This window comes from Strongylocentrotus purpuratus, unplaced genomic scaffold, assembly GCF_000002235.5.
Source record: "Strongylocentrotus purpuratus isolate Spur 01 unplaced genomic scaffold, Spur_5.0 spur5_scaffold_2, whole genome shotgun sequence".
Lineage (NCBI taxonomy): Eukaryota > Metazoa > Echinodermata > Echinoidea > Camarodonta > Strongylocentrotidae > Strongylocentrotus > Strongylocentrotus purpuratus.
The window spans coordinates 8,131,319-8,148,639 of record NW_022145605.1 but is presented as its reverse complement, the minus strand read 5'-3'; the positions used below and the strand labels follow the sequence as shown (position 1 = coordinate 8,148,639).

General features: G+C 37.5%; 2 protein-coding genes across 2 annotated transcripts; both read right to left on the bottom strand.

The window, feature by feature from the left end:
* Positions 1 to 7,371: 7,371 nt before the first annotated feature.
* On the bottom strand, positions 7,372 to 10,983 carry LOC115926351 (serine/threonine-protein kinase TAO1-like). The gene is made up of 4 exons (XM_030990978.1): positions 10,723 to 10,983; positions 9,615 to 9,827; positions 8,378 to 8,560; positions 7,372 to 7,902 (listed from the first exon to the last, which is right to left on the bottom strand). The coding sequence occupies exons 1-4, from the start codon at positions 10,939 to 10,941 to the stop codon at positions 7,651 to 7,653; spliced, it is 867 nt and encodes a 288-aa protein (XP_030846838.1). The 5' UTR covers positions 10,942 to 10,983; the 3' UTR covers positions 7,372 to 7,650.
* Positions 10,984 to 11,695: 712 nt separating this feature from the next.
* LOC115926350 (serine/threonine-protein kinase TAO1-like) lies at positions 11,696 to 14,416 on the bottom strand. Its single transcript, XM_030990977.1, has 4 exons — positions 14,262 to 14,416; positions 13,511 to 13,689; positions 12,404 to 12,532; positions 11,696 to 11,914 (listed from the first exon to the last, which is right to left on the bottom strand). Exons 1-4 carry the CDS (start codon positions 14,299 to 14,301, stop codon positions 11,696 to 11,698), a joined length of 567 nt encoding a protein of 188 aa, XP_030846837.1. The 5' UTR covers positions 14,302 to 14,416.
* Between the last annotated feature and the right edge of the window lie 2,905 nt (positions 14,417 to 17,321).

Here is a 17,321-nt window from a genome sequence, read left to right as displayed (position 1 = left end):
AAAAAGGTAATCTTTTCTTTCTCGTAAAGCGTTAAGTATGATATGTCCAAAATGATTTGGAAATTTGTACTTGCCGATAGCTTTACTGTGCGCTGCAACAGTCCAGAATTTGTTTTGTCTTTTTACCGCTTTGGAAGATTTGTTTCGTTCTCGATAAAGATAAGCTATCGTTTTTCTCTCCTATAAAATACATAGGCCTACATGTTATAAGGTAAACACTGGGATTCAGGCGCGTACGCAGGATTTTTTCAAGGGGGGGGGGGGGGGTTAACATTTATAAATCGGGCCGAAAATTTCGCAACGACTCAGCCAGCCGCTGAATAAGCGGGGGGGGGGGTAAGAGGACACTTTTTTTTTATTTTTTTTTTTTTTTTTTTTTAATTACAAAAAAAAAAAAAAAAAAAAAAAAAAAAAAAAAATTATTCCCATGGCTGACCTAAAAAAGGTGACCTTACCCCCCCCCCACGGAGCAAAATGTCAAATTTTCAAATTTCGAGACAAAAGAAGAAAAAAATCCAAAGGGGGGGGGGTTAGGGGGGTTATGGGGGGGTTTACACACAAAAAATACCAAAGGGGGGGTTAACACCCCACCCCCCCCCCCCCCCCCCCCCCCCGTGTACGCGCCTGCTGGGATTATAAAATAAAATGGTAATATAACAGTCCCGTAAAAACATCAATAATGATGCCGTCATGTGATATGTACGTGTACAATATAGAAAAATTCTTCCTGCTATTTTTGTATTGAAATAGAGGGGGATTGGGCGAGAGAGAGGGAAGAACATCGTGTTATGAATAGCGGTCCTTACGAGCAGTGACCCCCAATATAAATTATTAATAGTGCCCCTTCTTCATGTTTATAAAAAGCGACCCCAATTTCGTATTATGTATAGCGGTCCTTGTGAGTAAGGACCTTTAATGTGAATTATGAAAAGCGACCCTCATCTCATCTCGCATTATGATTAACGGTCCTTATGCCTTTATGAATAGTGATCCCCTTTCCATGAGTAGCGGTCCTTCCTAAGAATAGCGGTCCACTTTATGAATAGCGGTCCTTATGACGGCCGAGGTTACACCGCCACGAGAGCTCGGAAATGTAGGTATATATAAATTAAACAATTGGAATAAGGTCAATTTCTTGACAACAAAGTGTTAGACGCCGCTGTTTATGCTCATGAGAAAATATTATTTTAAAGATAATATTATATTAAATGTTGCGACCGAGCGAAGCGAGTGAGTCTTTCTTTCTTACTCGCTTTGCTCGGTCGCTACATTTTATAACAGGATGTTTTCAGAAGAGTCTAAATACCTCCGCATTTCGGCAACGAGTCGCCCGAATATCCTCATATTCGTGCAGCAACTAAGGTGCCCGAATATATCTGATATGTTTTTCATGTATATAGAAATTACATTTTTACTACGCTCCTTCGCTTCACTTGCCGCAACATTTAGAAACATGAATTTGACGGCAACGAGATTTCCGAATATCCTCATATTCGTGTAGAACATATAAGTTTTGTATTCATGTATTCGGCAGGGAAAGGCCCGCATACATAATTGTATATCTTATCTAGTTTTTTTAACAAGAAAATAACATAATATATATCATAATTAAAATGTAATTTTTTGTTTGCTTGCTTGCTTGCTTCGTTCGCTCGCTCGAATTTTTGTTTTAAGAAGCAATGTTCCTATTCGTGTTTAAGCACATGACGAGTGCCAGAGTTATATTTTTTTTTTAAGAAGAAGAATATTCTGTGATGAATCCGGGATTTAGGTGACGCGAAACTTTTTTTTTTCTTAAAAGGGTGCTTTGATTAAAAAAAAAATTAAAAAAGTTGAAAACGCGGTATTGTCCTTGGTATATTTATGACAGGGAGAGAGAGACTTTGTTTTCCGTGACGTTCTTCCAACGAAATAACCAATAGGGGCATTGCAAATTTCGAGGGATGGATTAGAATTTCTAGCGCTTCAGACGGTTATCTTGAAGGTTCTGATTCGCCAAAACTCAGGCCCCAACAGAAGCTCTACCCCTGCATCCAAGCCAGGGGTAATAAAAATCAAATGACCCAGATATCATAAAATTATGCTCTCATAAAATTGTTAAACAGTCCCGTAAAAATTTAATGATGCAATCATGTGATAAATACGTACGTGTACAATGTAGAAAATTGTTCCTGCTATTAATGCATGCTCTTTGAAGATCACCCGAAAACACACACGCGCACACCCACACACACACCCACACACACTTGCTTGTTAACGATTATAGCTGCCTTAAGCTTTTACAGGATTTGTGCATGTACGCACATCTGTATGATATTATTTTCATTAATACATCCTTTTCATTTTTATGAACACATTGATGATTTTATTTGTTCAAAGATTTGTCTTCTTTCATTATAATGCTTTAACACTTAAACTTTTTTTTTTCTTTTTTTTCATTTTAATATTTACAAAAGTTACATGATACTGTATTATTTTGTTGTATATATGTAAATACAAAACAAACAAGTTTAACATTCATATGTATAAACAAATTAACAGAAAAAAAATCTTGCCAAAGAATGGAACTAGGCTCGACTAACACTTGTGCTAACTTCTAGTTCCCATTAACAACTTCACCTAAATATAGTAATACACATATTTACGTGATAGTATGCAGATGTATGTCTAAATATCGTTTTTAAACCATTACTGTTCAATCGACATTACTCTTATGTTATGTATACATGTATCAGTATTATTTTTTGCATTGTATGATTGTTCATATGTACTGTCATTATTGTGATGTGTTGTTGTTAATAAATTCAAATTCAAATTCAAACACACACCCATACAGCGTTTTCTCTCTTTCTCTCCCCCCCCCTTTTTTTTCTCTCTCTCTCTCTCTCTCTCTCCTTTCATCACCCTCATTCTCCCTTATTATTCTCCTCCTCCCCCTTCTCTCACCTTTCTCTTCACCTCATTCCTCTCCTTTTCTTATGTCTAACTCTTCATTTTTTTTAATCTTTTATCTCTTACTTTTATATCTGCTTGCGCTCTCTCTCCCTCTCTTTCATTTCTCCCTCTGAAACAGCGTAGAACAAGTTGAGTAAAGAAGAATGCATGCGACTTTTGATAATAGATATATAGCAACAACATTTCTGTTGGGCTTTTTTTATTCAATTTCAATTAACAAACATATTATTCAGTTATTTCTTCTGAAACATACAACATAACCCTATAAATTGACCTCCCACCTACATAATTATGTCATACCTATGCAAATACACAATGACATGACATATACAATTGATATAGCCTATTTTAGATGTATTGTAAAGATAGTACGTTTTTTAGCCTGGCGATGCATACTCTTGATTTCAAGTCCACATAATACATGGTTATCTTCAATGTGGGATGATAACTTAGGTTTCTGTATAATACAATCCCTCTGTTCACGATAGTAACAATATCTATAACTAGTCACTATGGTAAAGATGCTACAGGGTATTCAAATAAAAAAATAAAAAATGACGACACACAGTATGAAGAAGAAAAAAACATTGCGGCTCATAAATAATAAAAATCAAAATTCAACATCCAACCATGGTGCAATGAAAGCAACTTTGATTTAAGGAGCGAAAGTTACAGTGAGGCTGCAAAGGATTGTATTTCTACATAATATACGGTGAAGGAGGGATATCAAGTAAAACATAATCCATGTCTATGAACATTCTTCCAATGACGTGGTTTGCATGTATGTCACTAAATACATGTCATATTACAGTTGATCAATACGTTCAGAACAGAAAATGTATCTCATTGAAAAAATGACATTAACAATATAGTCTCCTGAACTAATTTTAACATGCATGGCTTAACAATCCGTTTGTTTTAGATGTTTTTCTGCAGTACTGTGTACATACCTTATATTTCACTGTGCATAGAATGAAAAAAAATTACCAACTTCTAAAAATCATGAGGAGAAAAAAAAAAGGTCAAAAACTTTGTCATATAGCAGCTATTTTCTTTTTTCAGTAATTCACAAGTAAAACATAAATAACCCCCCATAATATCACAATCACTTTCCCCCAAGTCACTGCAGGTCTCAAAAAATGCTGCAGTTGTCATACATGTGATGCTATATATACAGACATAGTCCACAAAGTCAAATCTAGGTTATTATGTTGGCCTACCCTACCCTAGTCTCTAAGGATACTGAAGTACACGCCCTGATCAGGGGAGGGGGAGGGGCATGGTGTAATAGAATGCTTGCCCTGCATGTAGCAAGCTCATGGATACGCTACTGGACTGGATCACATGGTTCACGACTAGAGTCACTTATTCAAGCACTAATTTCCTTTGGCAAGACATTAGTCTACATTTACCACACTCGACCCAGGTGAGGTAAATGGGTACCCGCCGGAATTTAATCCCTTGAAATGCTCTAGCGCAAAATAGCAGTCATGCTAAAGCAGGGGTAATAATTGTGGAGCGCCAAGTGTGTCGAGTCTGACAAACATGAGCGCTATACTAGAACACACTATTGTTATTATGATTATTCTGTTGTACGGTAGCAATGATACGCAAGAGTTTCGTCATGTAGACAAGCAACATGTGAAGAGATGATATGTGCTGTACAAAGGAGTATGATTATCATGGAAGCGCTTCTTTACAAGCAGAGAACCAGGCTTGATCAAGAGGAAAGAAAAGGCAGCACCAAAATAGATGCAAACAAAAATTAAAACAACTAATCTACTACAGAAAAAAAAAAACTAATCACAATGCCTGTTTTTTAGTGTGTTTTTTTAAGTCTGACAAATTAAAGTCAAGGAGGCATGAATATTTTAGGATGCGTTGGCTTAGAGCAGCTTTGCTAGGTACTTGTATGTGGATGAAAGAACAAGATTTTCAAAGAGTATAGTTTCGGTTTAAAAATCCAGGTTTACTTTCATTTGCATAATGATCACCTACTACTATCATCTCCACAGCAAGTGAAATCCAACCAAGGCGGATGACTGAAGCCTGCGTTGTGTGTTAACATGCCCCTCCCTTGTTTCATAGACGCAGGCTATGTTAAGTGAAAAACACTCCATCCCTCGGAGAGGACGTTAAATGGAGGCCTGTGTAGAGGCGAGTCACCACATTTGCACGTTAAGAACCCACTGCACTATTCATATAACAGTAGGGGGAAACCCCGGTGTAGTGGTCCACCTGCACACCCCCAATCAGTTATACCGGGAGGAGAGACCAGAGTGTTACAGTGATTCAGTTAACTTTTCACCTCCAATGCACAGGCGATGCCAAATACCTAATAATAATAATAATTATAAAAAATGTTTATGATGATCAAAATACAATCTCACAGTTAAATAAATACAGGTTTCTCATGTTTAGGTTGAGGGGGTATCTTCCTACGTGTTCACAACTGGGCAATTGAAGCAAGGTGTTTGAACAGTACACCAACTATCCATAACTTTGTTCATATTAATACCTTTGACCATGGAGGGTAAATCTAAATCTTTCATAAATTTTGTCACTATCCTAACAATACATAAGGGGTCTTAATATAGCGTTGTAATTGAGAGCATGAATGTAGTTTGTTTACACAAAATTAACATGACAGACAAGTCACTAGAAATTTGAATCCAGGAAGTTTCATATATTCTTCTAGTTTCTGATTGAAACTGTAAAACATGAGGGTTTGTTTATAACTCTCTGAATTCAACATCCAAACTCTGGTGAATTGTAAACATACAAAATACCAGTGACAATTAGAACATGAATTATCAATAGCTAATACTATTATTGAAATGGTAGCAATTTTTGGATCTACTTTAGAGGGTAATACAACCTCATAAAACCATTTTCAGGAGCTACGGTTACAGAATATTTCTATAATGTTCTATATGGGTTAATTTGCAATGCTTCAGGCATGGGGATCTCACAAGACGAAACTACTGCTACCTGCTACCACCGTTATTCTGCATCCTACAGAGAAATAATCCACATTTGTAAAATGTTAACTTTTTGCACATGAATGTTTTTTAGTTTAAACCATCAAATTTGCTCACATGATTCAAGTTTAAGTGGTAGCTCAAAATAAAGACTCTTGGGTACCTAACATTTAACAAGCAGAAAGGGCGCAAATATCATCTGCATCACATAATGTGGTATGTGTTATGTTAACTTCTACTCAACATTTTTTTTTCTCTGGGCTGTTATAAAAAAAAAACACCACCAGAATTCTACATTCACTGGCATCCCATTGGAAAGCTTGTTCCCTTCCTCACAGGTTTTGAAAGAGAGATGCTCATGAACCTAGACCAAGTAGAAGGTCCATGCTTACACATATCAAGACGTTTCTTGCAATAGCTTCCAGGAGTGTAATACATATACAGTCAAACCTGATATGGTGACCACCTGTGTACCAAGACCAAATTTTTTTGTTTCCCTTGATAATAGTTTCTCATTGAACCATGTACTAAGGAACCTGTCTACAAAGACCTCCTGTATACAAGGACCACTTTCTGTGTTTCCCTTTGGCGGTCACTATAGACAGGTTTGACTGTACTAGCATTCTACCATTCTCAACACAAATGGAAACACTCTTTTACAATTACAAAAGAGCTTTATTTATTTGGGTTAAGATTGAACACAGGATTTGCAAAAAACTTGGTGCCATATAAACCTTGGACCCCCTAGCATCTGGTATTTAATTTGATCCGTCATGTTTAACATGATATCTTCTGCCATAGGACTACATACCTGCATGCACAAAACACCATTCAGTCATCTAGTATTCAGTAGGCCTGAGAAGTTATCCAATATATGGATAGCAGTCCAAAATTTGAAAACATGTTAGTGATATCTGCCATATCTTTCCAAATGTCCTCTACGGCTACATAAACCATTCAAGATTCCAATAAAATGTGCATCAACTATTCAGGATTATTGATGCGTTTTTGTTTTTAAAAATTACACCTTTAAAATTTCATTGTAAATGCAGTCATTTCTTTTTACATCTGTGTCTTGTAAACCCCTGAAAACGAAACTGTATTTTCAACCATTTTGATTGAGTCCCCTTGATATCTATTGCTACCTGAAGGGTTAAATTGCAGTGCTTTTCAGGTCAATGATGAAGGAAATCCAGGAACAAAGTAGAGTAAACGAGTGGATACTTCATAGTTTGTTAACTTGATCCAAACAGACTTTATTTGATCTAAATCACACCATGCAGCTATACTGGATTCTCACTTGATTATTTCTAACTGGGGTACACTGATGATGACGGTATTACTAATGAGACTATTAACTAGTTACAATTACTGCTTATCAAAAACATGCAGCTATTCCACTCACCAATACCTTGTTAAGTATGCGCTATTTCAAGTCCTTTTCAAACCATTCACTGAATGAATATTAAATTTAGTACATAAGGAAAGGAGAGAACAGGGCACCAAGGACCACACACATTCTTCCCAAGCTACAAGGGTTCTATGTCTGTACAGAGCCAGCCGAACGAGTCACCTCGATACGAGCATGGGGCGGGGGAGGTGACTATTCGATGAAGCGATGCAAGAGTAATAAAAATATGAAGTCAAACTCAACAAAAAAATTGGCAAAAATAATAATGGATAAGAAATAAAAAAAGAGGGGCATCCCTCCTCATCATGTGAAGCTAGAGGAGAAGGAGTTCTCACGTCGGACGTTGCGCGGTGACGAGTTGTTGCTGGTCTCGATCATGGATAGAGGTCGTGACCCTCCAAAGACCTGTTGCTTGATGTCATTGATAGAGAGCTGCTCTAGACCATGGCTGCTCATCTCGCGGTTGAACTCGGCCGTTTCTCTCTTGTGTCTGTCAAACAGCTTCCGTTTCCGATCCGTCTTCTCACCCTCTAGTTTGGCCGAGTCTTCTTCAATCTGGTGGTGAGAGATTAGAGGGAGAAAATGACAATAAAATGTGTATGGTGGTGCTGGTCAGGGCACATGGAATAAAGGGTCTTTCTCACATGGTACAGTCAACTGCCTCAAAAAACCCCACACTTCTTGACATTTAAACAAATGGCAAGTGGGGTGATAAAAAGGAGCTGCGCAACGAAGGCTCCTAAATGTACTAAAGTGAATCTGTGTGTTACAAAATACAGAAACATATAGCACACATCTAGGCTTTAATCCTTCAAGGTCGTCACAACAGTTTAATGAGGCTGTTTACGAAGCCATTTGAGAAAGAGGCTTCAAGATACCTATCATACCTGGATTACATACCATATTAGAACTTTTTGCCCAGAAAGTTTTATAAATTGCAATGTTTTCACTTTAATACAGACAGATTTGTATAAAGATTATTACACCCATGCACGATTTCAGGAAGGGATTGAAATTACTGCTGGCTCACCTTGAGCTCTAGTCGTGCCCTTCTGATGGAGACGCGCTCCTCCAACTCCTTGATCTCCTTATGATGCTGGGCCTCCTGCTGGAGCCGAGTCTTGCTCTGGTAGGCATGGAGCAGGTCCATCTCCTGGCGGAGACGGTCCTGTAGCACATTGCACTCTTGCTCCTGGGACTTATCCAGCTTCACCTGAAAAAAAATAAACAAAAATAATTTCAGAATCGGTTTAAAGGGGCTTTTCATCAAAATGAAAGGTCAAAAACATAACTACATCATTGCATATTTCCTCCATAGGGCAGACATTGACCTAGATTAAACCCTGAAACAACCACTTATAGGAAACTACGTAGAAAGTGAATAAAATTTATGAAACTTTTAGGTGTATCATTAAAACCATTCCTTTCATTGAAGGCACTAAGCCCTGACATAAAACCCCTTGGTAATATTGAATTATCATCACAAGTGATTCTTATATAAAAAAAGGAAATTTTGCAGGGTGCGATGAAATTGTTGAATGGACAACAATTGCGTATTGACTCGAATTAGTGTGATTGCTCTATTCTAAAGAGTCAAATTTTCAACAGACAGAATATGCCTTCTGATAATCCAAAGCCCTTCACTAAACCTATCGGATTGTTTGGTCATAAACCGTGGCGATTTGTTTTAAAGGTAAAGACCAGTTATGGTCATGCGATTGCATTGTGAAAGAAACGTTGTGGAATCGATCAGAAAAGGTTGATCATCTAGCATCTAGCATCTGCAAGGTTCTGGAATCATCAAAATGATAAGAAATTTGGCCCATTCTTCGTAAAGTTACAAGCACTATACACAGAAAGATGTATATGGGACTACCCTATATCTCTCACAGACCATGAGAGAAACAAATTTACCAAATATATGAATTAGTAGGCGGTTTCCCGGCAAATTTTTTATCATCATGTATTAGTCAAAACATATTCTTTCACATGATTGGTAATGAGAGCTTCCATTTCATTTTTGAAATTGGGGCGTTTCCAATACTGGTCTTTACCTTTAATGACGTAAAGTGTAATACGCTTCACATTTCTGTATCCTATAACACAGAGCTCAGTGAATACACATATCACTTTTGTTCACGCAGTTGCCATTCATTTATGTGTGAAACAAAACAAAACATGGAGGTTTTATGTCATTGGGGCGGTTTACCATGGCATATGATATGTGAACAAGCATTTAGACTACTCTGAACAAGAGATGGACTCACAGATACGGATATATTAATTTCCTGTATGCTCAGTCGGTACTGCTCCACAAGGATAGCCATCTCTCTTGTCTGTTCCTCTTTCATCTTCTTGATGAACTGCTTATGTTTCTCCCGAGGCATCGTCTGTAAGACCTGCTGCTGTAGGGCCTTGAACTGAAGCATCTGGGTCTTGCATACTGCGCGGTACTGACGTTCGATCTTCTTCTCTTTGGCCTGTTGGAGTAGAACAAAAAAATTAAGTTTGATGAGAAATGACTTTAAGCGTATCTGAAGCACAGACATTGTCTTATTTTCTTTCATCGATGTACCTGTGGCATTAATTTCACAGCTATCAGATTTTGGGTTGGTCTGTTTCTCCCTAGTATTGATTGAACACCTCACTAGTCATCTACATTCAGAGTATGGTTGGCAATGGCTTTAAAGTTAGCACTGAGTTCACAGAGATCTCAAACTAGGCGTTGTGGCATGCATCTGTGATCCAGCTAAAAGTGGAAGTTACAAACTGATTCAGCCAAGGACGCAGGTTCGAAACTGAGTCAAGTCTTTCGGATGGTGACGTTTAAGCCTCGGTCACAAATGCCATTTCAAACTGCTACGAAGGCCGTACGAACGATTTTCAGACAATGGAAATTCAAGAAGACAATGGAAAAACAGGGATATTCGTACGAAATGATCGTTCGTACGAACCTTTGTGACAGTAGCATTAAAGGTCGGTCCCCAGATGTAAATAATCATATCTAATTGATACACTTCTGTAAAAACCCAATACACACACAGAGATCTCAACTGAATATATTATGATCCAGGAAGATCAGGTAATCCCGTCAGCCCTTGCTCAGATACGTCGCCAATTTGGAGATAATGAACAAAAATTGAGGTATTAAAATAATATTTGTGCAAATTCTGACCATTCATACCAGTCCCAGGTATTGAGAGAAGCAATGTTTCTGTCGACATTCAAGACAAAAAGTGTGATGTTATTGTTATAAGACAAAAAGTAACAAAAGCCATTGAGGTTGTGTTGGGTTAGGCACTAGAAAAGGACTACAAAATATTGTAATCCACAAACTTTTGGAAATTTGTTTCACAGAGTTGAGTTACTACTGACCTTGAGTTCCTTGGGTTGTTGTTTTGCTTCCAGCGAATGTTTCTTGCGTAGGTCCTGCTGAGCCGTCTTATTATACTCAGCCTGGTTGGTCAGCTCTGTGCTGAACTGCCTCTCCATTTGCGCCGAGCGTAGCGACTGGATCTGCTTGGTGTGATGGTACTCGATGGACTGCATCTGTTCGTGGTGTCGCAGCGCCATCACGTGCTCCATCTCCTTCATAACCTGCCGCCTGTGAAGCTCCTGCAAGTACGCACACAAAATAAAAAAATAACCAGTCAGTCGTGATTCTGGAATTTGCTTCCTGGACAATTGCTAAGTTAATGCTCCTTAATCTAGCCACACTTCCAAAAGCAACTTGAGTTCGTTTTTTGTTATAGTACACAAGAGCAATGAGTAATACTGCACTTTAATTTAGCATTGCAAAGCTCTGGTAAAAGACCATATAACACATTAATCACTACAATGAAATCTTGCTTCTAAGTAAGCAGATTCATGGACAGCTCCGTAAACCTAGACATGTTTTTTTTTACAGAGCTTTGAGTTAACCTGGTGAGAACACAAGTTATTTCACTGGAGTGTGGACAAACACCGAGAACTACGGCCATGGACCTTGTAAGAAGGCATTCCTTCTAGAACTTTCTGTTACACAGCACAGAAAGAGTTCAGTTGGTCTAGTAGTCAGCTCTATGTTTTCAACAATAAACCAGGTTGTGTCTCTTGGATAATAGAGCACTTTCGCAAAGACGACAGATGCAAAGACAAAGGGAGAATTACGGCAATGCAGCTTTTCCGTCGTGTTTAGGGAACGAACGCTATCATGGCCGCGTACGGTCGTGAAAATCAACAGAGATTGTTTTTTTGCTCGCGTTACCGTCGTCTTTGCCTTCCAACTTGTTCGTGAAAACGCCCTAGTGACGTGTAAAGGGCAGTCACTAGACAAAAGTTAAAAAGACACAAAAAATCCAAGTCTGTCTCAATATGCAATTACACAATGTATTTCTAAGAGCTGGTCTTGTTCGATTGTCTGCTTGCTGAGCAGGAGTTTGCCCTTGAGTTTCCTCATCTCCTTGTCCAGCTTCTGGTTCTGCCTTTCCTGCAGGTCATTCTCTGCCCTCTGCTGCTCCTGGTGGAGCGATTCCTTGTGGAGCCGCATGCGGGCCTCGTGCTCCTTCTTCGGAGTACTGTCCAATTCCTGCAAGTTAAGAAGAGAGGTGATTAAATGATTGATGATTGGGAGTATTTCAAATTTCTATGGAGCAAAAGAAAAGCAGAGATTCCTTATGGAGTCCCATGCGTGCCCCCTTCTTTGGAGTACTATCCAATTCCTGGAAGGTAACAGAGAGTTGAACAAACAGCATGTCTATTGGGGAAAATGAGTATGGTAAAACTGGGTACTCAAAAGATTTTTACTTTTTTGAGGCACTTCATGATCATTTTGAAGTGCAATTTTTTTTAGGGCTTCAATATTACACCATATCACACACACTGATAACACGTAGGGACATGCATCTCAGATTTGTACAACTGGAAACATTGTTAAACAATGCCTTTAATTGGTAACCTTTCAAGTCTCATAGGCGAATTGTAACGCAATGCACATTGGGAACTCTAGCGAGTATGCTTCTCGAATGCGCAGTTTTACAGAATTCACAATTACTTCAAATGATTTGAAAGATCTTACTTTTCTCATTTGTTCCTTGTTATGTTTGTAGTCTTTCTTCTGTTTGAGCTGGAAGGCTTTCAATTCAGATTCCTTCTGGAATGTGATTGTCTTCAGGAGTTTCTTCTCCTCAGTGGCAGCTGCTTTCTCCTGCAAGACAACAACCAAATACAAGTTGAAAAAATATTGAGTTCCCAACAGAGAAAAACTGACCCAGCTTCTACTGCTTTTTATGAAACTACGATATAAGTTCACCATCACATCTAAATCAGAATGTTCATACAAGAGTTAAGTATGCAAGTCATCTTCTTTTTTTTATAAATGAGATTATGAAGTTTCTCCTGATGTAATATTGAGAAGACAGATTACTTCATGATTGCATTTAAAAATATCAACATGAACACTTGTATTTCTATGAATACATGCTTTACCATTTCACATGTACAGTATTCTATGTAGCATATCATCATGAACAGCTTCGTCAACGATATTTTCCATCAATGGATTTTGAACCTAAACAACTCGTTCTTCTTTATTCTTCTGAATTATATCCTCGATAAATAATATGGAGTAGATCCTCAACAAAATGTTGGGATTCCAGCATAGTGAGTTAAACATGAATCACACAGAGTATGACTATACTGCAGACAGAAGAATCCAAAACATTCCAGGAACTTGATGAATGCCTTATATAGCGCACAGCTTAGCACAAAAAATCTCAATGGTCTAATTCTCTATCCATTTTACTTCTCTGCTCATCTATCTCAATTACTAGTAACCAATAAAAACGAATTTTTAAAACCTTTTTTTCTCGAGATCTGTAGCACGATTTACTAAGAGCTTGTTTAGTTCTTAGATGTTAGCATGACAACACCAGGGACCCATTTCACAAAGCCTTTTTTCAACGACAAATGACAAAAATCAGTGACAAATCTGCTGATAACCAATCAGAAGCAAAGATTTCAGTAGCTTATAACAGAGACTGTTATTTGTCACTGACGACGAGTTTTGTGGAACGGGCCCCAGTTGATTTCTTTATCAAGTTGATTCCTCAATTCATCACCCTCAATCAACCAGTAACCATGCACAGCGCAAGATCTTATAAACGAGAGAAAGCTAATTCCATACCTTTTTCTCCAGATCTGTTGTATGCCTTCCTAAGAGCTTATCAAGTTCTTTGACATTAGCTTGCACACACTGGTTGAATTCTTTATCTAGTTTATCTCTCAGTTCATCCATCTCTTGCTTGAGCTTCGTCTCCAGCTGCTGGATCTGTTTCTGATGCTGCCTCCTCATCCTCTTGTAACCTAGGCAACGAGATGGGCAATGGAATCATTATCATCATTATCTCCTGTACTTACAGTCAGGCTCAAAAGATTTGAGCAAGGATAGAGGGATTATCATCTAATAGGGACAAACTGTTTTCACATAATGCTAAGATAATAAATTGTGCTTGCCATAAAATATTATACATGTTGTACTGTGACTTTAAATCCAAAGGATACCTATGTAATTCTAAATCTTGATCCCACATTGTATATCACCTTTCCACTTCAATTTTCCTTTTTGAATTGCATCAAGATCAGGAATAAAATATAAATTCAGAAATGTAACCATACTACATTTAGATCAGGATTACAGGAATGTTTTCAGCCTCCAAAGTAGTTGCAATTTCCTAGCTCTTCACAATTGTCATTATCATTGCATTCAGTAATTATATTTCTAACTTTTTTCAAGAACAAAAGAGTAAACTCTCTTAGTGACTGATATTACTGTTACATAAATACAATCACCAGGCATTATCTGATTCACATATAAAACACTCATCTGTATGAATAATACACTATGATTGTTACACCAAGAATACAAGATTTCATACCTGAAAATTGTTGCCTCTGTTCGTTCTCATGTTCCTTCATCTGTCTGGTGACGACCGATGTGGGCCTGATGGTCTTGAAGTTCTCACGATAGCTGTCGTCCCTCGTGAACGGGTTCTCCGGTGTCGTCTAAGACGTCAAGCTCGCACTGAAGTTAAAGCTGTCACTCGGCAACTGCAAGTAACACCAAGAAAGATACGCTTGAACTTGAAGCCAACTCATGCATCACCGTTGGAACCATATCGTGGTGTAAAGGGCTTGAAGAGGATCTCAACACATGCATAATGCCTTTTTTAAGTCATATGGCATTAGACTGTACCTAGAGGCACTGGGGAAGTTCTTCTCACCAAATTTAAAACCATGACCAACACTGCTTTAACAGCACAGATAAAAAGCATGATGCTAGGAGGTTTTCTAATCTACTTATGCACAGATCATTCCCTTGCATTGTAATTTCTTCCAAGTTTTAATAGCTTCAAGGCAAGGGAAAATAAGAGAAGATAGTTTTACAGGTCTCAACTGGTTAGGTACCCTGAGTTTACTTTATCAACTGGACCTGATGGAGGAAGCATTTATAGAAAGAGAGAGGGGGGTATTATCACTAGAAAAGGATCCATTCAGTGTATTTCTACAATGTAGATATGTGCTACATGTTGCATTCCAACTAGTGTCCTGAAATTTGCTCCTTTGACAATTACTCCAGGCTTTATTTCATAAAAAATATAGGGTTTAGGGTTGAAATTGGGTTTTACATTAGGTTAAGGTAGGGGGTTAAGATCAGACATTGTGCTGTGTCCAGGGTTGAAGTTAAGAATTTGGTTGGTGTGGGAAATTGACACAGAGCGATAGTCGCAGAAACAAGTGCTGTACGTACATGTACAACCTTCCTTACTGTAGATAGTTTCATACATTGAAGATTTACAGGTGCATAATGACATAAACAATTACAATGCGTTGGACATAATACAGCCTGATACATGTGTAGCAGGCAGGATATGTAAAGAATATAAAACAATACAAATACAGCAGAATGCATTGGTGAAAATTGCTCTGACAACGATGGCTAGCTGTGAGGGGGGAAGAATAAAGGCAGAGGGTTATGTGTTAGCGTTAAAATTACATGGTGTGTGAAACGTAAATACTTCGAGCATTGAAGCAGGTATATATATGTCACTATAGATGGCAAAAATGTGCATGTACTTTTACTTGGTTTAGTACTATGAGATAAAATAAAGATATGTTAACAGAAGAGAAAATAATATATTGTAGCGAACATGGTGCTTGAAAGAAGGAAAAAGCTTGATTAGTAGGTAAAATAAAGCATAATGACATGATATACCATGATTTTGCTATGCTGCATTGTAATAGTGCAACATCAATATCATAATATCAAGAGGGAGTTTGACAAATAAAAGAAAGCCAGCGGATCTTCTTTAAAACATCAAAAATGAAGAATTGAAGATAGGAAATAATACAAAAAATATCTCAAAATTAAGATGTTGAAACCAAAGGTTCCAGAAAAATGAGGTTATAAATGAAACCAATGCAAAGATAAGGAACAGAATGAGAACAATTTAACCACAAGCTGGTCATATTCATGAAATAAAATGCAAAGCAGTGAACTAATGTAGTGATCATGAAAGAACAATTAAGTACATGTAGATGTAGATAGTACCCAATAACAAAATCAGAAGCATTGGAACAATGCAGTGATAATATCTAAATTAGAAGACAGGAATTTTTAAAGCATGAAATAATGATAGTTTAAAAAATAGAAAAAATGAAATGTCAGAGTGATCACATTAATGCCACAGGTTTCCAAAAGATTTTTATCTGGGAGCTGGTGAGAAGTTCCAAGTATGAAATCAAAGCCTTGCAGCATTGCAATGGCTTTCAAGACATCTAAATAGACATTGGAATGAAGGTTCCAGACAAAAACATCAAGTCTGGCAATAGGTTCAAATAATACAACAACAGCTTTGAAGCACTGCAGCGACATAACAGAATGAGCAGTGGCTTGTATAAGTACACACAAATGTTTCAATATAGGTGTTATGTTCTAAATATTCTTGCAATAAAAACGACAAAGCCATAAACGCCTCCCTTTTACACATCTATAATAACAATAACACTCATATATCTACGGCCGGAAACATTAAGGCTCTTTATGCAGCAAAGACGATGATCTTCCAAACGTAAGACAACAATCACGAGGCGTTCTGACTTTCTAACCTTGACAAACAAATCTACGTCATGCATTGCATTCTCTTCTGGTTGTCTCACAAATCAAACTGGGTGCAATGCAAAATAAAATGCTATTTAACAAAAATTATTTGATAATTCTTTGGGATTTTTTTCTCATTCAATCGGCTCAGCATACAAATGCAGCATGCCAAGCTATAGTCAATGTTACTTAGAGAAACCAAAAACAATAAGCGCCATTTCCTATTTCTCTTGTGCCCACTTTTAAGTATCTGAATCCGAGAAGGTTCACAGCAAATAAAATATCAACTAAACAAATTTCTTTCAAAATGACTGAAGTAAACAAAGTAGACATGGTCCGACGATACTTTAACCCTTATTAACTCTGGAAAGAGTACAGTGCTACTCAAGGAAAATTCTGCCAATTGATTGAATACTGAATTCTCTCATTCCCTTAAACTTAATACCAGAGCCACCTAGTTCCTGTTAGCAATGCGTTAACTTCAAAGTAATCCTAAAAAATAAGACTGTATTTTTCTACCATGTCTGAATACCTGTTGATCTATTATAGCCCAATTCAAATAAATAAGCTTACAAATATATATTAATGATTTAACATTTTCTTTAAGCCTACAAACTAGCATTGTTTTCTCATTCGTAAGGATTATGTTCCTTTAAGCTTGATTTGAATAAAACAAACTTCAACTACAACAAAATAATAGATTGTGCATTAAGAGTTTTTTAAAATCAAACTTACAGTAACTGTGATACCTAACCAATTCTACATCACTAGTTGACACCAAGTTTAACACAGTTTCAAAAGAAATTCATGTTCCCACATGTGTGTTGTTCAACCAGAT